Genomic DNA, 27,805 nt, shown 5'->3' on the forward strand with positions numbered 1-27,805 from the left:
CAGACATCCCAATGGCTGATTTTTGGGCATTTTTCTTTTGGACATTTTATTTTCTGAAATGGTTCCAAAAGAAAAACACAGCGCAAAATGTGTAGGAAAAAAGCAATTTACAAACCGAAAAGATAGATGTTTTTCAGTTTCCAAAATGACCATGTTCACCAATCAGGTTTTGGACATTTCTAGCAAAATGTTCAAAGTCTGACCTAGATGTTTTATGAAAAATGCTCCTCCACATGTTCTCCAATCTTTACTGTTTTGTATGAAGTTTCAAGATTATAGAAGCTACAAAGAGCTCTTTGAAAAATTTTGTGGATGGGAAAACACCCTAGAATTCCTTTACAAATATTGATGCTACAGCACAATAAAGGTAGATGGGAACTATTGGATTTAAAGCTGTACAATCTAGCATGTGATCTTCGTTCAGTGAGAGATTGGTTCTGTAATGCTTCACATTTTCTCCCTACCTAATTGGAATCTCTTATCCTGCATCCAATAACTGGTCCATTTGTTTTGCATGCAAAGGTAATTCAGTGTAATGTTTTTTCACTCTACATGTGATAAGGTCTTATATGAAAGGGAGCTGGCGGAGGCTATGCCATCGCCTGTGAAGCAACTCATCTGTATCACCTTTGCTCCCTTTAGTTGGCAACAAGGATTCTAGACCTGGTCTTGACTCTGCAGTTTTTCACGAATGGTATTTCAAACGTTTGAAATGGGTGGGAGACATGTTGGATGAACATGGGAAAACTCGTACATTTGCAGAGCTGCAATCGTTATTTGATCTCTCTCCTACCTCTTTATTTTTGTAATTTCAGGCACATCACTATCTTGCTGGTTTGAGGGGGCCGGGATTGACTGCATATATTGCACAAACTCTCAATCAGTATCTAACTTCGAGAAGAGCAGAAAATGTCTTTTGACATATTTTCAAAAATTCTTATTGGATTTTTCTCCCTGAGTGTTGTTTTGAGGGGTTGGAGGCAGCCTAGAGTGAGGACTTAGGATGTCCTGTTGCGATAGTCACTAAAACGGAATTTGGTTCATATCCCAAGTTTATCTATTCACATGTTACTCATAGAACCTGAATATAAATTTATACTTAGAACCTATGTTTCGCCATGGAGGGTCTTCAGGGACGTGTCTGAACACAGATGGGAGCTGCCCTAAGTGTAATGTGACGGAGGCCACCTTGGGTCATATGTTCTGGCACTGTACCTTAGTGGTGGGACAATGGAAACAGATCTGGACCCTGTCAATCTCTATATTCCCTTCCTCCTATATGCTTTTTCAAGGAGGAGCAGACTTTGCCTTACTTTTGGAGAGAAAAATGCCTCCCGGGATTCACCAATTGGAAAAATCCTTGTTTGATTTATGGAGTGCAGAGATGCGGGAAATGGGGAGGATAGCAGATGGACACGTTTTCAAAACATTTTGGAACCCTGTTGGATGGCACTCCCACTTAGAGATTGCAGTATACTGCTGAATAGATAACTTTATTGTTTTATTTTATTTATTTTATGATATTTTTGCATATTTCATATTTCGAGATATGTTACAGCTTTTTGATGTATTCTTAACAGACCATTACTTGGGTGGGAGGGAGGGAGTTGTCATCATTAGTTTGTTGCTTGTTATTTGCTATCTGTTATTATCTGGGGGAATATAAAGGAAAATTATTTTGGCATATTATCCAAATAATTCTGACATTCTCTTGCTTATATCCCATATTTAGATAAGAGTACACTGCATGTGGCATTAGTATTTTTATTTTGTTTTGTATATTGTATATGAATTCCTGTTATACCTGTTTGTACTTTTACTGGATGTATGCCAATAAAGATGATTTATTAAAAAAAAAAAATCAGTGGAGGCAATTCGCCAACTTGCATGGCTAAGTGCCAGCATTTGTATGTAAAAGGTAATTTCTGAACATACACATTTAAGTGTCAACAATATCTAAGCACTTCTAATTAAATACAGAGGCCACAATCTTTTTGTACTGTCAGTTTGGGGCAAGAGAGAAGGACACAGGGCTTGAAGAGGAGACTTCCCTTAATCCCCCCTGTGAAGCACTGCCCAAAATGAGCACTACCTATACAAAACCCGGAGCAGCTCAAGCTCCCAGTATTGATATCTTTAATCATAGATGTGCATTCCCTTTCCAAGATGGGAATACGTGTGTAGATTTTGATTCTGGCCTACTGTAGCTGAAACACTGCGTCCTTGCCATATGCACATAGTGAAGATTTACATTTGTAAATTGGGTTTTCTATGTTTGTTTAGTATATACATTTAAATGCCGATTTATTATTGCTTTACTTTTGAAAGAATTCACTCAAGGCAGTGTACAGTAAGAATAAATCAAACATAAGCAATAGACAATTACAGCAGTAAAAGTGCTAACAATATCAACACAATATATAATAGAACATTTTAATAGTGTGTAAGTTGCAGATAGTTCTTCTAAAATAAAGGAACTGTTCAATGATGTGTTTTTACAGGCTTGTTCTGGGAAGGCTGGTGGTGGGGTTATCATGACTGTTGAGTTCAAGTATCAAAATCTCATGGTAGGTGGTGGGCTGGGGCTTTGAAATCTAATTAAGGGAGTGATGGCCAAAACTGAAGGTTTACCTGGGGCCCCTGTTAGCCTGGCACTGGCCTTGGGTGCAGTAAATATTGGAAGGAAGCTGTGCCAAAGCCATTATACTCCCTTCTGCTCATTCTTTTTCTCTGCAGTGCTAGAAAACTAAGAGACTCTAGGAAACTTTACATAATGTTTTCCATTTTATGAATAAAATGTCTTGCCCTTTTCAGTTTTTTTTTTTGAGGACTAATATGGGTGTTGATACCATTTCTTGGGGACCACACAGGCAGCTCTGGTTTTTAGGATATTCACAATCAAGGTCTATTAGATGTATTTGTCCTAGATCTACTGTAGATAAATTGATCTGAAAACTAGACCTTTTTGTGGCTCTTGATGTTCAGCATTTGACATGCCTCTTCTAAACTGAAGACTGGCATAGATACATCCAGTTCAGATCACCTGTCGAGAAGAGCTTGTCACATGTGACAGCTAGCTGTCTCCCTTCTGTCACCTCTGGGCTTTTGTCCTCCAAACTCACTTCCATCAGAAGTTGCACCTTAGTGTGTGGTCATTGCAGATGTGCCAATCTGACTGTGCTTTAAGACTGCACTAGAAAACTTTTTTTTTCAACACATCAGTTCTGAATTAGTTATTGCATCTAGGTGGCGCTTTCATCTTTTCAAGTCGTAATACTTCTCTAGTCTTCCGCATGTTACGCCAGTAGTGCATGAACCTTTGCAGTGAAAAAGGAAATGCCTGTATCTCCTCATTGGTTTGAGATGCAGTGTATCTTGTGGGGTGGAAAGCTAAATTCAGTCTTTTTAAAGACAGATTTATCCAAGTTTGGTCTTTGAGGGCTACAAACAGGCATGGTTTTAAGGATATTTCTAATGAATATGCATATGAGAGATTTGCATAGTGGTTGCATACAGTGGAGGTAGTGGGCAAAATCTCAGTAGGAATATCCTGAAAAGCTGGGCTGTTTGTGGCCCTCAGAGTAAACTTATACATAACCTGTTTTAAGAGATCAGCATCACTGCTACTCCATAGTGGAAGTTGAGCTGTGCCTTACAGAAGAGAGTAGCAGTATTGAGAAGGGGGTGTAGTAGGGTGTTCAGGATCAGGGCTCAGTGTGCAGCACATGATATTTGCCTCTCATACTTCTTCCTCACAGGTGTCGAAGATGCCTTCAGTTTCACATCCAAAGTCATGACCGTTTCTCTGCACAAGTTCTCACCCGGATTTTTCCCAGGCAGGTGATCTTATCAACTAGAGTATTACTTACATAGGCAGGCCTACACCGGTCTCAGCAGATTCCTTCTCTTTTAAATGGTTAACACAAGTTCAGCAGTTTATTCACACTGTACCTTTCTGTATTTCTCATGCTTGACGTGTTATTTCTTTGCAAAATTTATTTTCTGCTTAAGGTAATAAATAGAAATAAAAACACAACACCCTTTTTCATTGGATTAACTTAGTACAAATTTTGATTAACATTCAGCATAAGGGGGATCCTTCACATGCTCATCTTCAAATGTGGTATATATCATTCAGAGCAAAAAGTATGAAGAAGAATGCTATATTGGAAAGATAAGCCAGATTCTAAAGACAAGAATCAATTTACATAGACATCATATTAAATATCATAATGCCAACCAGGATGTCACCTCTGTAGGACAGCACTTTATAAAACCAGAACACTGCATCAGTGATCTTATGTGAGAATGCTAAAAGGAAATTTTAAGACAATCCAGGATCATAAGACCTTTGGAGTTAAAATGATGAACTATTAAGACACCCACCAGATAGGACTTAATAAAAATCTGAGTTTTCTATCCCACTATAAACCATAACATTATACTGCTTTGTCACCCTCTTATCAAACATTCATTTCTCCCTGTTTCTCACCTAACCTACCCCACCTTCTTCCTGTGAGACTGTCATTAGAATGCTTTTGTATTTCACTTATATATTCTGATATTTGTCAACATTTGCTCATTTCTGAACTGAAGAAGAAGAAGAAGGGTTACCTTCAAAAGCTAATCCAAAAATGTACTGTTAGTCTAATAAGAAAGATATCCTATTTTCTTTTCTATGTTTTGTTTTATCTCTATTTATTACCTTTAACAGTGGGCTAATGCGGCTACCACACCACTTTTGTGCTTAAAATGCTGTCATATCTTCCTTTGAGTTCTTAAGAGATGACATCAGTTTATCTTTGGGAAGTTTGTTATAGGTTCTGCAACTGCACAGTACTGAGTGTTTTATTTCTCATAGTAAAATAACTTTTATATTAATTAAAAAAATTATATGAGATCATGGAACTTTGGAAGACATACTTTCATGTGCCTTGAAGTAAACCAAGGTCTGCCTTAAACATTGTGCTGGAAGTTCATAGTGAACTGTCAAAAAGGGTAAGGTAATGATAAGGTTTGGGAATTGAAAAATAGCAGCCATATGAGTAGGACACCTGAGTCGTAGATTAGTGAGATGTAGAAGCAAATTACAGCCTCTTAATAAGCCACCCCTATATGTCTCTCACCGATGCAGTACAAACGTGTCGGAATAGACAAATCTGCACACGTGCAAATGATTCTCATGGTGCCCTTAGGTAGGAGGCACCAGGAATACATTATTTATTAAAGAAAAAAAAGCTAAATGTGGAATAGCAGAAAAAGTTGTCTGATTAAGGCTAGTTATATGCAACATGGTCACAAAGAAAGAGAGTGAGTAGGTCAACCACTCATATGTACATAAACCACAACTCCAGCTTTCACAGGCTGGGTGAGTAGTCATTCAGGTCACTCGTTCTACCCTTCTAACATTAGCAACCCTTTATTAATATTTTCTGGGTGGAGTTAAAGCATTGTTTATATACTTTTGCAGTATTTCATGCAGCACTCTACATGTGATTTTCCTTATTTTCTGATTGATGTCATTGATGGCTGCAAGGGTAGACTTGCTCAGTTCATTTTCTAAGGGCCATGGCTGCCCTATCTTCTCCAGCTACTGTTCTGGATTTGGTACGTAGAGGTATCCTGGAGGATTCTTCTGATTACACTAGTAAGTATATTCCTTTATTTTCATATTTAATCTTAGGTTATAGTAATTGTCGACTTTTATAAAGTTGATATGTCCTGTCTCTGCATGCTTGTGTTCATTGTCTAGAATTACCAGGTAAAGTGCTATGAGATATGTATCTTTATTATATTTCTGATTTTTTTTTTGTATTTTTATCTTGCAGTATGAGGCTGGAGAAGCACAGACTCTCTCCTTTTTTGGTAGGGGGATGTGGAGTAGAGTAATTGGAACATCCTGCCTCCAGGCTGCAAAGACCCAGATTGTTAAGACACTTCTGCGCCTGTGGGACAGAACAGCATCAGTGGTAAGTAATGTTCGGCTGGGCAGGGAATGTGATTTTCTGCACTTGTGCACTGATGCATATTAGTATCTGGCTGTACATGTGATACTTCTTAATATCTGCCCATGATGGTGGGCATTTTCATCTCTTACACATTAATCCAGCCAAGTTGTCACATGTCACTTTATGTGTCATCTATGTTTGATGCACACGGGAGTTTATACATTTCATTTATTTGCAAAACATTTTGTTGCAAATGAAACGTTTTGGTTGGCTCTATACTGTCTGTTGCGCTGATACTGCACCACAGCAATATTGTTACCAGATATTCTTCTTTACTTCCACACCCACATACTGTGATTTTCATCACAAGTGTCTGACCCCTGAAACAGACGGTAGATCTGTCAAAACACGGCCCCATGTCGGGTTATATACACTCTTGGTGCTGAATAAAGTTACTTCAACTCACCATCAGCTGATGAGATTTTTTGGTCCACCCAAACAGAAGGTTGACATGTTTTAAACATTGGAACTCTGCTGCATTACAGATCCAGTTTACTTGTATTCCATCATGAAGCTTCATCCACAATTGCTGCCTTTGGACTCGTATAGCTCTTTAGAAAACATCAATAAGAAGGAATATAGAGAGAGGCCCATAAGGCTTAGCCTAAAGAAACCTCAAAATATCTAAATAATGGGGTTGTTTTTTATTAAATTAAAAACTTGACCCAACTCAATACCAACTAAATATGTCAAGTTTCTCTTTAATTTTACAAATAAATGAAAAAAAATATATTTAAACATTTTTATAATGTGTTCAGAACCCGGTGACCTACTATCCCATCATCACATATTAAAATCCTTAAGGGAAGATCTTTTCTTATATTGCAAATGTCCAACACTTAATCTTTTCAATATTTCACAGTTCAAACACTCATAATATTTGCAGTGATAATATTGGACTTATCTGGCAAGTTTAATCTTGAAGGATGATAGAACTTCTTCCTGTTAAGGTTGTCCACTTTCACCCCAACTTAATTGTGATCTATAAAATGTCTGATAAATACATTAATTTCTTTTTAATTATTTTTGCATTTTTATTTTTAATATTTTTTTGTTTGTGTATATGGTTTTATACAGTGTTATATCTGACCAGATGGGCATACCTGCCGAAACACAGCCCTGTGTTTGTACACATCCCTCAACCACTTTTCTGCAGTCCCTTCCCCATGGCACATACTCCATACACCTTGTTTCAGCCCCGCCCCCCCCAAGGCATACACAATCCCATCCACTTTGCTTCAGCCCCCTATTCCAAGGCATAAACAACTCCATGCACTTTCCTGCAGCCTTCCATCCCCTTCCCATGGCGCGCACACACACCTTGTCCACTTTTTTTATCAGGCCAACCCCCATACTCCATTCATCTTTTTTCCAGGCACCTCCCCTTCTTGCCTCCCTCCCTGCATACATACCACTCCAGCGTACTAAGAAAGAGGAGCTGCCTGCTGCAAAGCAAGCTGCTTCCACTTTCTCTACTGTCATAGGCCCGACTGTACAGCCATGCAGCTTAAAGGAACTGCTGGGGGCCAAGGCAGCAGAGAAAGTGGAAGCAGCCTGATGTGCGGCTGGGCAGCTCCTCCTCTTGCACTGGAGTAGTGCGTGTGCATGTGGGTAGAGAGGAAGGGAGGCAGCTGGAAACGCAGTGCAGCGTGGCAAAGATGCTCCAACATCAAACTGCACAGAACTCTACACAGTCTGTAGAAATGGGGAATTCTGCACCAGTTTTGCATTAGCATTGCAGAATTCCCCCCGGAGTAGCATTTCTACTTAATTGAACGCCATCTTCCACCATGACTGTGATATTAAGGACCTTTGATAGAAACGGAGAGACTTTAGGGAAGAAAACCAGGACAAAACAGAGTTCAAGGCCGAACTTCCAGCCAGGTTACTCTATTTCTGATTGCTCACCAGTCCTGTCTGTGCCATGAACCCTGGAGTCAGTAACTTGGATACCTTCTGCTTTGCAGTAAGGGAACATAAGTATTATTGGTCCATGGCTTAATCTGTTAGAGAGGTTCTCTAAACCATGTGTTGTTTTTCTAGAAAGCCAAGCAGCCTATGACAGCACATTTCTCGCTCTTTTCCTCCCCCCCCCACCCCCCCCCCCCCCCCACCCAACTGTCTCAGAGCACCAGCCCCTCAAGGGTGCCAGTGTTTTGGTAGCCTGAGGCTGGAGTCTAAAGACCTCTCTAACACCTGACTGCATGGATGTTATAGTAAACAAGAGCTGTTATCCCACCCATGATGGAAGGATGTGTCTGGTGAAGACCATGGCCTGAAGACTTTGGGGGGGGGGGGGGGGGGGGGGGGGGAATAGCATAAGTGAGGCCAAGGGATGTGCTGTGTATACAGAACTACTCAGAGCACTTTCAGCAGGCTGCTGTTTTGCTGACATCCTAGCTTTCAGTTCAGGGATGCCATCCATGAACATGCCTTGGGTATTATGTATTTTTTTGTGTTTCCTACTGTCAGGTGGAGAAAGCACTAGACAGATACAGAAAGATAGATACAGAAAGGATGGGGAAACAGACCAGGTGGACATAGACAAAGAAGAAGTGAACTGACATGGGGACCAGAGAACAGACAAGATAGTAAAAAAAAAAAAAAGAATCAGAGGGAAAGGAGGGAGGAAGAGGTAGATGACATAAATGTAGTACATCCAGTACATGCCCACTCCTACAATCACAAAAACATCAGGAGGAAGAGAAAAGGCCCTCCAGTAGGAAACACATTGTCCAGTATCACAATATGAAAGTTGAGACCTGTTTTTTTTCTGTTTTTGCAAAGTGATATGAAGTTTGACATAACAATAGCTACTCTGTAACATTTGTTGTTCTGCCAACACCATGTACTTAGCACATTTCAGAGCTGTGCAGTCACCCCAGGAAAGAGGCGTTAAGGTATGTACTGTGAAGCAGGAATCGCTGTCCTTAGACTCGTAGGAACAAACCTATTGTGTTAATGAAATTTGGGAGGGAAGGGAAGAAAGTAGAAAGGAAGGTGGGCAGGTAAGAGAGATTAAAAAGAAGAGGTGTATAAAGGAGTTGTAACAGAAGAGAATGAAAGGTGAAGTTGTGGAAGTAGAGCTTGAAAAAGGAAGGCCAAACAAGATTGTGGTAGAAGGATATCTTGGAGAAGGCAACAAGGAAGCAAAGAGAGCGTGGACAGTGGGAATAAATGATAGAAAGGAAAGATAGACAAAAAGGGGAAAAAAATATATATGTAGTCAGTCTGTCCTTTCAGATTTGCAGTGTCATGGTTGAGTCTAGCCCCAGTTCGTGTGGATCTACCCCCTGAAGAAGCCATTTATGGCAAAACTGGGATTGCTGTTGGGGTGAATGAGGTTCCACCATGCCAAGTATCTCCCCTCTCTCTCACTTCTTTACACCCTTGTAGCCCAGCATCTCCTTGTCCCCCCTCCCCTCCACCCCTACAGTCCAGCAATTCCCTGTCCCCTCCACCTCTATAGTCCAGCAATTCCCTATTCCCTCTCTCTCCCCTTCCCTTTTATGGTCCATTAATTTCCTCTCTCCCCCTTCCCCTTTATGGTCCAGTAATTTCCTCTCTCCCCCTTTTTATGGTCCAGCAATTTCCTCTCTCCCCCTTCCCTTTTATGGTCCAGCAATTTCCTATCCCCTCTCCTCCACCTTATAGTCCAGCAATTCCCTGTTCCCTCTCTTCCCCCTTTCCCTTTGTGAGCCAACAATTCCCTGTCTCCCCTGTTCTTCCTTCCTCCTTATGGTCCAGCAACCTCTTGTCCCCTCTCCTTTCCCCTCTCTGTTATGGTCCAACAACCTCTTGTCTCCTCTCCTTTCCCCTCTCTGTTATGGTCCAACAATTCCCTGGCTCCTCTCCCTCCCCCCCCCCCCAAAAAAAAAAAGTTCAGCTTCAGTATTCAGCAGGGCAGCAACACACTGCAGCACAAAACTTTCGTGCACTTAATGAGAAAAATTCTCACTGCAAATCTGAAAGGACAGATTGACTACATATTTTTTTTTCCTTTTTGTCAATCTTTTTTTTCTACAGAAACACCTATTTTCATTTTTTCCCACTCCACTGTCCACGCTCTCTTTGCTTCCTTGTTGCCTTCTCCAAGATATCCTTTCCCCTCTCTCTTATGGTCCAACAATTCCATGGCTCCTCTCCCCCCCCCCCCCCCCCCCCCAAAAAAAAAAAAAAAGTTCAGCTTCAGTATTCAGCAGGGCAGTAGCTTGGAGAGGAGAGCCTTCTCAGGAAACCCAGCCTGGTGTCAGAAGATGCAGCTACACAAACCCCAGTTCCATGTGCCTTCCCAGGTTGTGTAGGCAGCAAACTGCACCAGAAGTGAAAGCCTACTAAGTTTGGTTTACCACTTTCACAACTCGGGAAGAAACATGGCATCAGGATTTGTGTAGCTCCATCTCCTGTGGGTCCAGCATCTTTCTCCTTATCTTACTCTGGCCCCCTCTCCCTGTGGTCTGACATCTCCCCTCCCTCTAGCCCCCCAATGGTCTGCCATCTTCTGCTCTCCCCACTTCCCTCACCCATAGACTGGCATCTCTCCCATCCCCCTACCCCTTCAGTTCCAGCACTTGTCCCCCTCCCTCTCCCCCCCCCCCCATGGGTTCAGCATATATCCCTTCTTCCCCACAAGTGCAGGACCTTTCTCTCTTCTTCCCTAAGCCTCCCCCATGAGTCCAGGACCTCTCCCTTTCCTTCCCTAAATCTCCCCTAAGAGTCCAGAGCCTCTCCTTTCCTCACCCCCCCCCCCCCCCCCAATGAGTCTAGCAACTTTCCCTCTTTTTCCCTCGGACACCGTTCCTAAATCCATCATCAATTTCTCTTTCAGCCTGTGAGTCCAATACCACTCCCTCTTTTTCCCTCCACCCTCATCAAGAGTCCAGCATCTCCTCAACCCCCCACCCCCCCACCTCGAGTCCAGTACCACTTTCTCTTCTCCCTCCCTCCTTGGACTTTAAACTTGCTTTGTTTACCAGTCCCTGCACCAATAGCACTTCCTGAGCCAGCTCCAGATCCTTCCCTCTGCCACATCCCACCCTCACGTCATAGCAGAAGGATTTAAATATAGAATATGAATCATATCTACAAAGATGAGGCCAAAGCCAAACTGTTTCAGAGTTTCAAATCCATTCAACTATGTCAAAAGTTTTCTCCAAGTGTAGAGACAAGGTGATAAACTAATCTGGAAATTTCTTCTTAAAGGATAGCAAATTGCAGAACAGTTTGGCATTGTCAGTGGTAGATCGTTTTGACATGAAGTCATTTTGATCATGATGTGTGATATTGCATGGTGGCCAGCCTGTTAGCTATTATGTTTGCATATATTTTACTATCCCGGTTGATTAATGAAATGGGTCTATAGTTGGTTACAAAAAGAGGTCCCTGCCTGGTTTAGGGAGCACAAGATTTGTGCTAGAAGGAAGGCATCTTTGACTTTTTGGGAAGTGACTAAATGGGAGAAAAATGTATGTAAGAGAAGAGTCAATTCTTGGGAAAAACATTTAAAGTATTCATTACTAAGGCTGTCAGGACCAGGTGCTTTATTCAGAGGAAAAGGCTTAATGGCCTTTTGTATTTCTACTGTGGAATGTGGCTTATCTAGCTGGTGTGTTTGCATTGTGGAAATTGTAGGGTGGCTTAGTATATTTAGACATTTATGGATATCAGAGATAGTGACTGAAGAATCAAAAGAACAGATTGCAAAATTGTTTATAATTATTTAAGATGATATCATTACTGGTAATAGGTATAGAATGGATGGAGTGTTCAAGGGAAGTGACTCTTGCTTTCAATCGTTTACCCTTAAGATGGTTGGCTAGAAGATGACCCATTTTGTTTTGCTGGGAGTAGTATCTGGCACCTAAACTGGCAAGTTGTTGAGTTGCCAGTTTACTATAAATAGAATTATATTCATTCTGTAATTTACAGAGATCTAAGAAGCAGGTATATTGTAGAGTCTTATCATACACAGTTTCTTTGTCTAATGTCAGTTTCTAATTCAAGAAGTCTAACATTTTGCTTTTTGTACCAGGAAGAGATAAAACTGATTCTGGAGCCACGAACATAAGCTTTTAAGGTATCCCACAAAGCTGACAAAGATGTGTCTTCAAGCCTATTGAATTGACAGTAATTTTGAATAGCAGTTCCATATCATCAAGCTGATCAATCCATAGACTGGTGGGTTGTGTCCATCTACCAGCAGGTGGAGATAGAGAGCAAACTTTTGCCTCCCTATATGTGGTCATGTGCTGCCGGAAACTCCCCAGTATGTTCTCTATCTCAGCAGGTGGTGGTCACACACAGCAGCAGCTCTGGCTAGGCCTCCAAGCCTAATTTTTAGGTTTTGTTGAGTGCCTGGGGTTGAGGGCTCTTTTGAGCAAGTGCAAACCTGGTGGTGCCAGGTCCCTCCTTTTCTCCCCCCTCCCGCTGGCTCCGTTAAAAAAAAAAAAAAAATTTTAAACGTCCTTAAAGGCGTTTATTTCGACGTTTATTTAAACGTTCATTGCAGCTACTCACTGGGACACCAGTTCGTTACAGCTCGGAGCGGACAGCAGGTAATTTTTACCTTTTTATAGCGGGCAGGGGGTTCCCCGATTCTTCTCCTCGTGGCATATGGCGTCGGAGGGCGAGGGCGCAAAGGGTCGCTCCCCGGATCGCTTGAGCGCTTCTAGAGGGGATGCGGGGGTCTTACAGCCTGATTCGCCCTTGTTGGGTGACAGTTTCGTGACGATGAATGTCCCGGTCCTTCCTCCGGCGTGGCGGTTTTTCCCGCCATAAACGCCCATCCCCCGCTCCTCGCCTCCGCCATCTTGGCCGGCCACGCGGCTCGGACGGCTTCTTCGTGGGCCGCCCTTGAGGTTGGAGACATTAATGCCATGAACGCCCTTAATTTGGGCGACGGCACAAAAGCGGCTAAAGTTAAGTGCCGTTCTTCCCGCGCGGCTCCTTCGCGGAGTGTTGCGCCGGACGCCATTTTGGATGCGCAGCATGTCTCTCCCCCGCTCTTGCGAGCGCCGGTTGAGGGTGCGTCTAGGGCTGTTGCCCAGGCTGCGGAAGTGCACAGTCTGGGGGGTTTCTCCCCCGAGTTTGTTTTGCTGCTGCATCAGGCTTTCCTCAGGCAAAACGCTGCCCCTGCTCCCTCGTCTGGTAAAGAGGTTGAGGTTCCCAGAGGTAAACGCCCTCGGGTTGATTCCCAGGCCTTGGAGGAATTTGTCTCCTCCGATGTAGATGAGGGCAGCGTGTCTGAGATCTCCCAACGGTCCTTTGCGGATTCCTTGGAGGAGACGGATCCCCGCTCGGATGGAGCGGATGACCCCTCTGCAGCGCGGCTTTTTAGCCCAGAGGATTTGCCCAACCTGTTGTTACAGGCCATGGACACTTTGAAGATTTCCTCTCCGGAGGACGTCTCTCCCTCAGCCCCTGTTGGCTCTGCCTTTATGCTGGGGACGAAGCGCCCGCCTAGAACCTTCCACGTGCATGATGCCATGCACACCCTAATTTCGGCTCAATGGGATGTCCCAGAAGCGAGCCTTAAAGTGGCTAGGGCTATGTCCCGCCTCTATCCTTTGCCTGAAAGTGAACGTGAGGCCTATCTGTGGCCTACCGTGGATTCTTTAATCACTGCGGTGACTAAGAAAACGGCGTTGCCGGTGGAAGGTGGCACGGCCCTAAAGGACGCCCAAGACAGAAGATTGGAGGCGGCCTTAAGGTCGTCCTTTGAGGCGGCTGCTTTAAGTTTGCAGGCCTCCGTTTGCGGCTCCTTTGTGGCCAGGGCGTGCCTGACTATGGTGCAGCGGGCTTCCCCCTCGGATCATTCCTTGAGGGCTGATTGGCCGGCCCTGGAACGGGCTTAGCCTATTTGGCAGACTTGCTGTATGATGTCTTGAGGGCCTCAGCGAAAGGCATGGCTCAGACAATCTCTGCGCGGCGGTGGCTTTGGCTGAAACATTGGTCTGCTGACCACGCCTCTAAATCCCGCCTGGCTAGGTTGCCTTTTAAAGGCAAGCTGCTCTTTGGGGTCGAGCTGGACAAAATCGTGACCGATCTCGGCACGTCTAAGGGCAAGAAAATTACCAGAGGTCAGGGCTCGGGCTAGTACTCGTCCCGGTACCTCCAGAGGACGGTTGCAGGAAGCCCGTCGGTACCGCCCGGGCAAGTCGGGTTCCTCTGCCCCCTCTTCCTTCAAGAGGAATTTCTCCCCCAAGCAGCATCCCTTTCGCAGAGACCGCCGTCCCGGAGGTGCTCCCTCCGGTCCTCCCCCAGGGTCTCGTACCCAATGACGGGGTCTTGGTCCACGCCCCAGTGCAGATTGGAGGACGGCTGTCCTCGTTTCTGGGCGAGTGGACCACAATAACTTCAGACGCGTGGGTGCTGGAAGTCATCAGAGACGGCTACAAACTAGAGTTCTGCCGACCCTTAAAAGACGGGTTTGTACTCTCTCCCTGCAAGTCTCCGGTCAAGCTGTGGCAGTGCAGCAGACCTTGGACAATCTGATCCGCCTGGGCGCGGTCGTTCCGGTGCCAGAAAGTCAGCTTGGCAAGGGACGTTACTCCATTTACTTTGTGGTACCAAAGAAAGGAGGTTCTGTCCGGCCTATCCTCGACCTCAAAGGGGTCAATCGGGCCTTGAAAGTCGGCACTTTCGCATGGAGACTCTCCGCTCTGTTATAGCGGCAGTGAAGGCAGGAGAGTTCCTGGCATCCTTGGACATCAAGGAAGCGTACCTGCATATTCCCATCTGGCCTCCTCATCAACGCTTTCTGCGTTTTGCAGTCCTGGGACGACACTTCCAGTTCAGAGCCCTCCCTTTCGGGTTGGCTACTGCTCCGCGGACCTTTTCCAAAGTAATGGTGGTCTTCGCGGCCTTCCTACGAAAGGAAGGGGTACAAGTCCATCCTTATCTGGACGACTGGTTGATCCAAGCCCCCTCTTATGCAGAGTGCGGCAAAGCTGTGGACCGGGTAGTTGCTCTTTTGAGCTCCCTGGGATGGATCATCAACTGGGAGAAGAGCCAGCTGCGCCCGACTCAGTCCCTGGAGTACCTGGGAGTTCGATTCGACACCCAAGTGGGCAGAGTGTTCCTGCCAGACAATCGGATTGTCAAACTTCAGGCTCAGGTGGACCAGTTCCTAGTAGCCTCTCCCCTTCGGGCTTGGGACTATGTGCAGCTGTTGGGCTCTATGACGGCCACGATGGAAGTTGTGCCCTGGGCCAGGGCTCATATGAAACCACTTCAACACTCTTTGCTGCAGCGCTGGACTCCGTTGTCGGAGGATTATGCTGTGCGCCTTCCCTTGGACCCAGCAGTGCGCAAGGCGCTGAGCTGGGGGATGCAGACAGACAAGTTGTCTGCGGGAATGCCTCTGGTGACCCCAGAGTGGATTGTCGTCACGACGGATGCCTCGTTGTCGGGCTGGGGAGCCCACTGCTTGGGAAGGACAGCGCAGGGGCTCTGGTCTCCTGCAGAGGCAAAGTGGTCTATCAACCTCCTGGAACTCAGAGCCATTCGGTTGGCGCTTTTGGAGTTCATCCCGGTACTGGTGTTGAAGCCTGTACGGGTCCTGTCGGACAATGCCACGGCTGTGGCCTATGTCAACCGCCAGGGAGGTACCAAGAGCGCCCCTCTAGCCAAGGAGGCTATGAATCTTTGCCAGTGGGCGGAAGCGAACCTGGAGCAGCTTTCAGCGGCCCACATTGCCGGAGTCATGAATGTCAAGGCGGACTTTCTCAGTCGCCATACCTTGGAGCCCGGAGAGTGGCAGCTATCTGCTCAGGCATTCTTGGACATCACGAAGCGCTGGGGCCAGCCGAGCCTAGATCTGATGGCGTCATCGGCCAATTGCCAAGTGCCGCGCTTTTTCAGCAGAGGACGGGACCCTCGATCCCTGGGAGTAGATGATCTTCTCCAACAGTGGCCGACACAAGAGCTTCTCTATGTGTTCCCGCCCTGGCCCATGTTGGGCAGGGTGCTAGACCGGGTGGCAAAGCATCCCGGCAGGGTAATCCTGGTGAGTCCGGATTGGCCCAGGCGTCCCTGGTATGCGGACTTGATCAGGCTCTCAGTCGACGATCCTCTGCGGCTGCCAGTGGAGCAGGGCCTGTTACATCAGGGTCCCGTGGTGATGGAGGATCCCTCCTCCTTTGGTCTTACGGCCTGGCTATTGAGCGGCAGCGTCTGAGGAAGAAGGGCTTCTCAGACAAGGTCATCGCCACTATGCTGAGAGCGAGGAAGCGCTCTACTTCTACTGCTTACGCCAGGGTTTGGCGTATCTTTGCAGCGTGGTGTGAAGCAGGCTCACTTTCTCCCTTCACTGCTCCAATTTCTTCAGTGTTGGCGTTCCTGCAAGAAGGTCTGGAGAAAGGTCTGTCGCTCAGTTCCCTTAAAGTCCAGGTAGCGGCTCTGACTTGTTTCAGGGGCCGCCTGAAGGGTGTTTCCCTGGCTTCACAGCCAGATGTGGTGCGCTTTCTCAAGGGAGTTAATCACCTGCGCCCTCCTCTGCACTCGGTGGTGCCTGCGTGGAATCTCAACCTGGTACTAAGAGCATTGCAGAAGCCGCCTTTTGAACCCTTGTCGAGGGCATCCCTGAAAGACCTGACATTGAAAGCAGTCTTTTTGGTGGCTATCACTTCAGCCAGAAGAGTTTCCGAGCTCCAGGCGCTCTCATGTCGAGAGCCTTTTCTGCAGTTCACTGAGGCAGGAGTGACTATTCGCACAGTGCCTCCCTTCCTGCCCAAGATTGTTTCTCGCTTCCATGTGAATCAGCAGCTCTGTCTCCCTTCCTTTCGTAGGGAGGACTACCCAGAGGAGTACTCTGCTCTTAAATATCTGGATGTGAGACGAGTCATCATCAGATACTTGGAAGTGACCAATGATTTCCGGAAATCGGATCATCTGTTTGTCCTGTTTGCAGGTCCTCGTAAGGGTCTGCAGGCTGCTAAGCCTACAGTGGCAAGATGGGTCAAGGAAGCCATTGCAGCGGCTTATGTGGCCGCGGGGAAGGTGCCGCCTATCCAGCTGAAGGCTCACTCCACGAGAGCTCAGGCGGCCTCGATGGCAGAGGCCGGATCCGTCTCCTTGGAAGAGATATGCAAGGCGGCAACTTGGGCTTCGGCTCATACATTCTCCAAGCATTACCGTTTGACTGTGGCTGCACGGGCGGAGGCCCGGTTTGGAGCTTCAGTGTTGAGGTCAGGGATTTCAATGTCCCGCCCTGGGTGAGTACTGCTTCGGTACATCCCACCAGTCTATGGATTGATCAGCTTGATGATATGGAAGGTAAAATTATGTATAATCATACCTGATAATTTTCTTTCCATTAATCATAGCTGATCAATCCATAGCCCCTCCCAGATATCTGTACTGTTTTTATTCTGGTTGCATTTCAGGTTCAAGTTTAGTCTTCAGTTACTTCAGAAAGACTTCGTGTTCAAGTTTTTTCACTTGGATTCTTCAAGAGTTAAGACGAGTTTGTGTTACAGTGAGCTGCTGCATTCCTCTCCCCTCCATTTTACGGGGCTGGATTGAGACTTAAAATTCTGCCGGCACTCCCTCCCGCTTCGTGCGGCTGTAGGGCAGCTTTGTACCCCTCCCGCTTCGGCGGTGTTAGGGTCAGTCAGCTCCTCCCGCGGTTGCGGTTGCAGGATAAGCCAGATCCCCCCGCATCGGCGGGTGTGGTGTCCCTCCCCCGCTCCGCGGAGATGAGCTGGACGGATTCCCCTCCCCCACTTGTGTGGGGATGAGCTGGGTTAATTCCCCTCCCCCGTTTCGGCGGTGGTGAGCTGGGCAGAGTGTCCCTTCGTGGGTGTAATTCTCTAAGTGCTGAGTCCTGCGGATGGAGCTTTGATATCGACATACTGAGGAGTTTCCGGCAGCACATGACCACATATAGGGAGGCAAAAGTTTGCTCTCTATCTCCACCTGCTGGTAGATGGACACAACCCACCAGTCTATGGATTGATCAGCTATGATTAATGGAAAGAAAATTATCAGGTATGATTATACATAATTTTACCTTTTATCTGTGATTTGAAATCGGGCTCATTTTTGAATTTAGGATTAAAGCGCTATTGAGGGATAGTGTTGGTTAATTTAAGCTGTACTTGTATTTCAATAGGAGCATGATCAGAAATGTAAGTTTCTAAAATATTGGAGCAAATGGTTAAAGGAACTGAATCTTTAGAAATAAGAAAGTAGCCTATACAATTGAGTGAGAAGAAAGTAAAATCAAGAGTGTTGGAATGAAGTAGTCTCTAAATATCAATTAAGTTGAGTTCTGATATTAAGCTATGTAGAATGGTTCTACTTTTAGGAAATCAACAAGCCCAGCTCCCACTTCTATCTAGTATCATATTAAGAACCAGGTTAAAGTCTCCACTTAAAATTATTGGAATTGTGTTAAAATGAACCAAAACATTTGCTAATTCTATAAAAAAAAATACAGAGGAATCAGAATTAGAATATACAGTTTCTCCGAGGACAAGCAGGCTGCTTGTTCTCACGACTGGGTGACGTCCGCGGCAGCCCCCACCAACCGGAAATAAGCTTCGCGGGACGGTCGACACGCAGGGCACGCCCACCGCGCATGCGCGGCCGTCTTCCCGCCCGTGCGCGACCGCTCCCGCCAGTTACTTTTTTTCCGCGACTGAGAGAGTTGTGTTTTCCCCTCTCTCTCGTTTCAGCCGCCGGATTTTTTCGACCGCGTTTACGCGGATCGTCGCTTTTGGCCTGTTCGGCCTCTTCTTCTTCTTCTTTCTCTTTTATTAAAAAAAAAAAAAAAAAAAAAAGAATTTTGCGCGTGTGGAGCACGCGCTCCTTCTTTCCCTCGCTTTCTAGCGGGGACGCCTCGTTGCGGCCTAGTGGCCGCTCGGTCGGTTTCAGTTTTCGTGGTGTGATTTTAGCCACCATTGCCGACTTTGACTTCGCCGACGCGATTTTTCCGTCGATGTCCTCGAAGGTCCCGAGTGGATTTAAAAAGTGTGGTCGCTGCGGCCGGCCGATCTCGCAGACCGACACCCACGCTTGGTGCCTCCAGTGCCTCGGGCCGGAGCACAATCTCAAGTCGTGCGTTTTGTGTCTCGGTCTCCGGAAACGGACTCAGGTTGCGAGGCAAGTTCTGCGGGACCGTCTTTTTGGAACTTGCGCCGGCCCCTCGACGTCGACCTCGACAGCATCGGTATCGAAGACCGGTTCTTCGGTACTGGTATCGATGCCCGAGACATCGGCACCGATGGCAGCGACCCCAGGAGAACAGGTCCCGTCGGCCCGCCGGTCCGCCGGCGAGAGTGGGGTAGAGAGACCGCGTGGGCAGTCGGCCCCGGTCACTCCCTCAACTCGTGAGCCACGGGACCGAACCCTGTCGGACCCGGTACCCCTAGACCGAGGGGGATCGACCTCCTCCTCCTCCATGCCCTCCGGCACCGGTGACGTGCACCGGAAAAAAGACAAGAAGCGCCGTCACCGGGAGCCCTCGGTGCACCCTGAGAGGAGTCGACGCCGAAGCGTCATCGCAGAGAGGAGAGATCTCCGTCGGTGGTGGAGGTACCGACGCGGCGGGGTTCCGGCACCTCGGTGCCGTCTCCTGGCCCCCAGCAGCTTCCGGCACCGACACCCTTACCGGCCCCACCGCCTTTCCCGGCAGCGGGCCTGGACGAGTGCCTCAGAGCCATCCTTCCGGGGATCCTGGAAGGGCTGATGCGCCAGGCTGTGCCGGCGCCGGGGGTGCTTGCGCCCTCGGCGCCGATGACTGTGGCGCCGGCGAGCTCTAGCCCGGCGCCGGGGCAGTCGACACCGCCGCCGCTTGCGGTGCCGGTCTCGACAGCCACGCAGGTGGAGTCCCCGTCGACGTCGATGGAGGGAGCTCCGTCCCCGCCGGCGCGGGAGTCCACCGCTCGACGACACCGAGACCTCGGTGCCTCGACGTCGAGCCGGGCCCGGTACCGGACGCAGCTACATGAGCTAATGTCCGATACCGAGGATGAGGACTCGTGGGGGGAAGAGGAGGACCCGAGATATTTCTCCTCAGAGGAGTCTACGGGCCTTCCCTCGGACCCCACGCCGTCACCGGAGAGGAAGCTCTCACCTCCTGAGAGTCTCTCCTTTGCCTCCTTTGTGCGGGATATGTCTATAAGCATTCCCTTTCCCGTGGTCTCTGTGGAAGAGCCGAGGGCCGAGATGCTCGAGGTCCTCGACTATCCATCACCACCTAGAGAGTCCTCCACGGTACCGCTGCACAATGTCCTGAAGGAGACGCTGCTCCGGAACTGGGTGCGACCACTAACTAATCCCACCATTCCCAAGAAAGCAGAGTCCCAGTACAGGATCCACTCTGACCCAGAGCTCATGCGGCCCCAGTTGCCCCATGACTCAGCGGTCGTGGATTCTGCTCTCAAGAGGGCACGGAGTTCGAGGGATACCGCCTCGGCGCCCCCGGGGCGGGAGTCTCGCACTCTGGACTCATTTGGGAGGAAGGCCTACCAATCCTCCATGCTCGTGACCCGCATCCAATCTTACCTGCTCTATATGAGCATCCACATGCGGACCAATGTGCAACAGCTGGCGGACCTGGTCGATAAGCTCCCGCCGGAGCAGTCCAGGCCTTATCAGGAGGTGGTCAGGCAGCTGAAGGCGTGCAGAAAGTTCCTGTCCAGGGGGATTTTTGACACCTGTGACGTGGCATCTCGTGCTGCGGCCCAAGGTATAGTGATGCGCAGGCTCTCATGGCTGCGTGCCTCTGACCTGGACAACCGCACCCAGCAGAGACTGGCTGACGTCCCTTGCCGGGGGGATAACATTTTCGGTGAGAAGGTCGAGCAGATGGTGGACCAACTGCATCAGCGGGAAACCGCTCTCGACAAGCTCTCCCACCGGGCGCCTTCAGCACCCGCCCCCACGGGTGGGCGTTTTTCCCGGGCACGGCAGGCTGCACCCTATTCTTTTGCAAAGCGTAGGTGCAACCAGCCGGCCCGAAGGCCTCGCCAGGCACAGGGACAGCCCCAGCGCGCTCGTTCTCGTCAACAGCGTGCGCCTAAGCAGCCCCCTGCGCCTCCACAGCAAAAGCCGGGGACGGGCTTTTGACTGGATCCACGGGACCATAGCCGCCCTACAAGTGTCCGTACCGGACGATCTGCCGGTCGGAGGGAGGTTAAAATTTTTTCACCAAAGGTGGCCTCTCATAACCTCCGACCAGTGGGTTCTCCAAATAGTGCGGTGCGGATACGCCCTGAATTTGGCCTCCCTGCCTCCAAATTGTCCTTCGGGAGCTCAGTCTTTCAGCTCCCTTCACAAGCAGGTACTTGCAGAGGAACTCTCCGCCCTTCTCAGCGCCAATGCGGTCGAGCCCGTACCACCCGGGCAGGAAGGGCAGGGATTCTATTCCAGGTACTTCCTTGTGGAAAAGAAAACAGGGGGGATGCGTCCCATCCTAGACCTGAGAGGCCTGAACAAATTCCTGGTCAAAGAAAAGTTCAGGATGCTTTCCTTGGGCACCCTTCTGCCAATGATTCAGAAAAACGATTGGCTATGTTCCCTGGATTTAAAGGACGCATACACTCACATCCCGATACTGCCAGCTCACAGACAGTATCTCAGATTCCGCCTGGGCGCACGGCACTTTCAGTATTGTGTGCTGCCCTTTGGGCTCGCCTCTGCCCCACGAGTGTTTACAAAGTGCCTCGTGGTGGTGGCGGCGTATCTCCGCAAGCTGGGAGTGCACGTGTTCCCATATCTCGACGATTGGCTGGTCAAGAGCACCTCGGAGGCAGGAGCCCTCCGGTCCATGCAGTGCACTATTCAACTTCTGGAGCTGCTGGGGTTTGTGATAAATTACCCAAAGTCCCATCTCCAGCCTACTCAGTCTCTGGAATTCATAGGAGCGCTGCTGAATACCCAGACGGCTCAGGCCTACCTTCCCGAAGCGAGGGCTACCAATCTCTTGGCCCTGGCTTCGCAGACCAGAGCGTCTCAGCAGATCACAGCTCGGCAGATGTTGAGACTTCTGGGTCATATGGCCTCCACAGTTCATGTGACTCCCATGGCTCGTCTTCACATGAGATCTGCTCAATGGACCCTAGCTTCCCAGTGGTTTCAAGCCACCGGGAATCTAGAAGATGTCATCCGACTCTCCACCAGTTGCCGCACTTCACTGCTCTGGTGGACCATCCGGACCAATTTGACCCTGGGACGTCCATTCCAAATTCCGCAGCCCACGAAAGTGCTGACGACGGATGCATCTCGCCTGGGGTGGGGAGCCCATGTCGATGGGCTCCACACTCAGGGTCTGTGGTCCCTCCAGGAAAAGGATCTGCAGATCAACCTCCTGGAGCTCCGAGCGATCTGGAACGCACTGAAGGCTTTCAGAGATCGGCTGTCCTGTCAAATTATCCAAATTCGGACAGACAATCAGGTTGCAATGTATTACGTCAACAAGCAGGGGGGCACCGGATCTCGCCCCCTGTGCCAGGAGGCCGTCGGGATGTGGCGTTGGGCGTGTCGGTTCGGCATGCTCCTCCAAGCCACGTACCTGGCAGGCGTAAACAACAGTCTGGCCGACAGACTGAGCAGAGTCATGCAACCGCACGAGTGGTCGCTCCATGCCAGAGTGGTACGCAAGATCTTCCGAGCGTGGGGCACCCCCTCGGTGGACCTTTTCGCCTCTCAGACCAACCACAAGCTGCCTCTGTTCTGTTCCAGACTTCAGGCACGCGGCAGGCTAGCGTCGGATGCCTTTCTCCTCCATTGGGGGACCGGCCTCCTGTATGCTTATCCTCCCATACCTTTGGTGGGGAAGACCTTACTGAAGCTCAAGCAAGACCGCGGCACCATGATTCTGATCGCGCCCTTTTGGCCCCGTCAGATCTGGTTCCCTCTTCTTCTGGAGTTGTCCTCCGAAGAACCGTGGAGATTGGAGTGTTTTCCGACTCTCATTTCGCAGAACGACGGAGCGTTGCTGCACCCCAACCTCCAGTCTCTGGCTCTCACGGCCTGGATGTTGAGGGCGTAGACTTCACTGCGTTGGGTCTGTCTGAGGGTGTCTCCCGGGTCTTGCTTGCCTCTAGGAGGGATTCCACTAAAAAGAGTTACTTTTTCAAGTGGAGGAGGTTTGTCGTGTGGTGTGAGAGCATGGCCCTAGAACCTCGTTCTTGCCCTGCACAGAACCTGCTTGAATACCTTCTGCACTTATCAGAGTCTGGCCTCAAGACCAACTCAGTAAGGAATCACCTTAGTGCGATTAGTGCTTACCATTATCGTGTGGAAGGAAAAGCCATCTCTGGAGAGCCTTTAGTCGTTCGATTCATGAGAGGCTTGCTTTTGTCAAAGCCCCCTATCAAGCCTCCTGTTGTGTCATGGGATCTCAACGTCGTCCTCACCCAGCTGATGAAACCTCCTTTTGAGCCACTGAATACCTGCCATCTGAAGTACTTGACCTGGAAGGTCATTTTCTTGGTGGCAGTTACTTCAGCTCGTAGGGTCAGTGAGCTTCAAGCCCTAGTAGCTCATGCTCCATATACCAAATTTCATCACAACAGAGTAGTGCTCCGCACCCACCCAAAGTTCCTGCCGAAGGTGGTGTCGGAGTTCCATCTTAACCAGTCAATTGTCTTGCCAACATTCTTCCCCAGGCCGCATACCCGCCCTGCTGAACGTCAGTTGCACACATTGGACTGCAAGAGAGCATTGGCCTTCTACTTGGAGCGGACACAGCCCCACAGACAGTCCGCCCAATTGTTTGTTTCTTTCGACCCTAACAGGCTAGGGGTCGCTGTCGGGAAACGCACCATCTCCAATTGGCTAGCAGATTGCATTTCCTTCACTTACGCCCAGGCTGGGCTGACTCTTGAGGGTCATGTCACGGCTCATAGTGTTAGAGCCATGGCAGCGTCAGTGGCCCACTTGAAGTCAGCCACTATTGAAGAGATTTGCAAGGCTGCGACGTGGTCATCTGTCCACACATTCACATCACATTACTGCCTCCAGCAGGATACCCGACGCGACAGTCGGTTCGGGCAGTCGGTGCTGCAGAATCTGTTTGGGGTGTAAATCCAACTCCACCCTCCAGGACCCGAATTTATTCTGGTCAGGCTGCACTCTCAGTTAGTTGTTCTTCGTAGGTCAATTTCTGTTGTTTCCTCGCCGTTGCGAGGTTCAATTGACCTGGGTTCTTGTTTGAGTGAGCCTGAGAGCTAGGGATACCCCAGTCGTGAGAACAAGCAGCCTGCTTGTCCTCGGAGAAAGGGTATGATACATACCTGTAGCAGTTGTTCTCCGAGGACAGCAGGCTGATTGTTCTCACCTTCCCTCCCTCCTCCCCTTTGGAGTTGTGTATTTCATATTTTTTGCTAGTCATTCAACTGGCGGGAGCGGTCGCGCACGGGCGGGAAGACGGCCGCGCATGCGCGGTGGGCGTGCCCTGCGTGTCGACCGTCCCGCGAAGCTTATTTCCGGTTGGTGGGGGCTGCCGCGGACGTCACCCAGTCGTGAGAACAATCAGCCTGCTGTCCTCGGAGAACAACTGCTACAGGTATGTATCATACCCTTTATCTGAGCATGAATGCAAACCCATGATAGACATGGTGCCTTTAGTCTTGCAGACATGTTTGGCATATTTTTGTTTTCTGAGCACATTCTCATTTTTTTTTTAGTGTTTTTGAATGTGTTTATATTTTTAATATATAGTCAATATATGGTGAATTGCACTAAAACTGAGTATAATATAAATAATAAAAAAATATATTACTTTTTTACATGTTGAGGAGGAGTGTCAGTTTTTATATTATATATACAGTACACTCTCAACTATCCAACCTTCGTTAATCCGCCCATCCAGCATATGACAGACCACCAGTGACATCATCGTGTTGCTGTTAAGAAGCATGCAGCTTCTCTTCCTATTTTCTGGATTCAAATGCTGCAAAGAAGCCATGTTTGAACTGAGACCATGCTTCTCTGCAAGGGAACAATTTATTTATTTATTTGTTAGGATTTACTTTTTGAAGGAATTTACTCAAGGCGGTTTACAGAGTGAATAAGTCAAACATGAGCAATAGGCAATTACAGCAGTAAAATATTCCAATAACAATACAAAGTATGGCATAGTATACTACTTACAATGTTAACACAATATATAATAGAACATTTTAATTGACAGTATAGGGTATAAGCAAAGATGGAACATATAGGTAAGAGAGTAAGAAGAGTTAGAGAGTAAGGTGACTAATTTAAAGAAAGATGCTCATGAAGTCAGAGAGATGGTTAAATATTATATCAGCTAGGGTAGGAGTGGATAAACAATGCTTTGCAACTAATACTGCTTCATGCACCCCTCATCACCATTGAGAAGCGCGTGGCTTCTCTCCCAGTTTTGAGCTGAGACCTTGCTTTTACAGCATGGCAGCAATTTTTGTACCCAGGAGCCCACTTTTGCAGTTAGGAAATCATTAAAGAAATTTTGAGTTGAGACCTTGCTTTTCCTGCCAGGGAACCAACCGTTTTTGATCGGAGATCGTGCTTTAGCAGAAATGTTTTATCTGAGATCCTGCTTCTAACAATGCTTGTTTGAGCATTGGATGATGATAAAGGAGGTGTTAGAGAATGTGAACACTAAAGATGTTTTGAGCTGAGACCATGCTTTTCCTGCCAGGAAACCATTTTTGATCTGAGACTGTGCTTTTGCAGAAACAGAACCATGGTAAGATTCTTGTACTCAATGAGACTGATGCAAAACAGTACTGTATGTACACCTATTCCTATTTGTTCATTTCATTTACATCACTTTATTCTTACTCTAATTCCTTAGATCTGTTTTGCCTGTGAACTTGGAGTGTGGAGAGTTTCCAGTTTCAGTTCTGCTGTCTTGATGTCCGCTTCATACTGTTATTGATTGGAGAAGACAAAGCAGTGATATTGAGAAATGGAGCTCTTCTCGGTTCTGTATTTCTGTTCAGGTTGCCTGCCCTACAATTGCTGTGTTGTGAAATACAATACTGTATACTTCTCTGTATGTTCAAATTGCCTGCTGTAAAAGTCATGCCTTATATGTACTGTACAATTTTTTTTCCGTTGCTGATTAGTGTTAATAAACAGTATATTAAAGATACCCTATGCCTGTTCTTTATGCATAAAGTAGGTTTTCCGTGCATTTTTTTAACGGGTTACTATTGTTTTCCGTATTGTCTGACTTTTCACTTATCCGACAACAGGTCAGTCCTGTTTATTTCAAGTTTCAAGTTTATTATTTCAGGATTTACTATCTTGCCCATCAAGAGGATATCTGGGCGTGTTACAGACTAAAAAATAAATCAGAGTAAGAAAGGGAGTACATAAGTGTTGCCATACTGGGAAAGACCAAAGGTCCATCAAGCCCAACATCCTGTTTCCAACAGTGGCCAATCCAGGTCACAGATACCCGGCAAGATCCAAAAAATGTACAAAACATTTTATATTGCTTATCCCAGAAATAGTGGATTTTCCCCAAGTCCATTTAATAACGGTCTATGGACTTTTCCTTTAGGAAGCCATCCAAACCTTTTTTAAACTCCACTAAACTAACCACCTTTACCATATTCTCTGGCAACGAATTCCAGAGTTTAATTACACGTTGAGTGAAGAAAAAGTTTCTCAGATTCGTTTTAAATTTACTACATTGTAGCTTCATCGCATGCCCCCTAGTCCTAGTATTTTTGGAAAGCGTGAACAGATGCTTCACATCTACCCGTTCAACTCCACTCATTATTTTATAGACCTCTATCATATCTCCCCTCAGCTGCCTTTTCTCCAAGCTGAAGAGCCCTAGCCGCTTTAGCCTTTCCTCATAGGGAAGTCGTCCCATCCCCTTTATCATTTTTGTTGCCCTTCTCTGCACCTTTTCTAATTCCACTGTATCTTTTTTGAGATGCAGCAACCAGAATTGAACACAATATTCGAGTTGGAGTTAAGGAAAGGAGGGATTGAAACTGGTCTGATGGGTCCTGCAGGCTTTATCTCCATGTACTACCCCAGCAGAATTGGGAGTATGCATCAGAGAAAAAGAACGTTTTAAGATTGATTTTATAGTTTTGAAGGGATGTTCATTGGCAAAGGGACTGTGGTAACCTGTTCCAGTGTTCAGGCCCCTGAACTGAAAAGATAGCCTTCCTGGTGTGTTGATGGATTACCTCCTGAAAAGATGAGATTACAAATACATTTTGAGAAGATGAGCGCAATGTTTTCGTTTTTGCATATGGGTTTAGCATACGGGAGAGATCAGGTGGTTCACGGACTGGTGGATTTTGAAGAGTTTATAGATGAAACGATGGAGTAGAGGGAGCCAGTGGGCTGTTTTCAATAGTGGAGTGGCGTGGTCGAATTACTTTTTACCATTTGTATGTTTAATGGCAGTGTTATGAACTACTTGTAGACGCCTAATGTCAATGTTCTAAGACCCATATAGAGTGAATTACAATAGTCTAATTTACTGATCATCAAGACTGTACTGTATATATACACATCTGCTAAATTGGTTGGATTGTAATTTTATAATAATTGCTTAAGGTTTTTTGTACACCTTCAGGAATGGATATGAATTGGCAATATATGCATTTGAAAAAATGAATAAGCACTTGTATGCAAGCTTTGATTTTATATAGAACTGCTTTGTGTGGTCAGTATGGGTGAATGTTCACTAGCGTAGCAGTGCAATATACCTATACTTTGCATATATTTTATTGTTCATGCAGTTTTTAGAGATCCATAGTCCTGCAAATATGTACTTTCTTTAAAGGAAGGTAAAGTTCAATTCAAATCAGTTCTTGTATGCCGTTAAAATC

At 47.2% G+C, this 27,805-nt stretch overlaps 1 protein-coding gene and 1 long non-coding RNA gene across 4 annotated transcripts in view; both read left to right on the plus strand.

The window, feature by feature from the left end:
* HDAC8 (histone deacetylase 8) overlaps positions 1-27,805 on the plus strand; it is a 235,224-nt gene that overhangs the window by 59,825 nt on the left and 147,594 nt on the right. For 2 of the 3 annotated variants that reach the window (XR_003942884.1, XM_030210243.1), the window contains exon 6: positions 3,759-3,836. The exons of the other annotated variant lie outside the window; for it this stretch is intronic. Coding sequence is in view for 1 of the 2 variants with exons in the window: in XM_030210243.1 (XP_030066103.1) it covers positions 3,759-3,836 (78 nt within the window). In the remaining variant the exon portion in view is untranslated. The remainder of the gene's footprint in view (positions 1-3,758; positions 3,837-27,805) is intronic. 3 annotated transcript variants of the gene reach the window in all.
* Positions 5,327-26,057, plus strand: LOC115474655. Its single transcript, XR_003942885.1, has 3 exons — positions 5,327-5,647; positions 5,829-5,969; positions 25,798-26,057. It is a non-coding gene; the product is annotated as an uncharacterized LOC115474655 (long non-coding RNA).

This window comes from Microcaecilia unicolor, chromosome 7 (assembly GCF_901765095.1).
Source record: "Microcaecilia unicolor chromosome 7, aMicUni1.1, whole genome shotgun sequence".
NCBI lineage: Eukaryota > Metazoa > Chordata > Amphibia > Gymnophiona > Siphonopidae > Microcaecilia > Microcaecilia unicolor.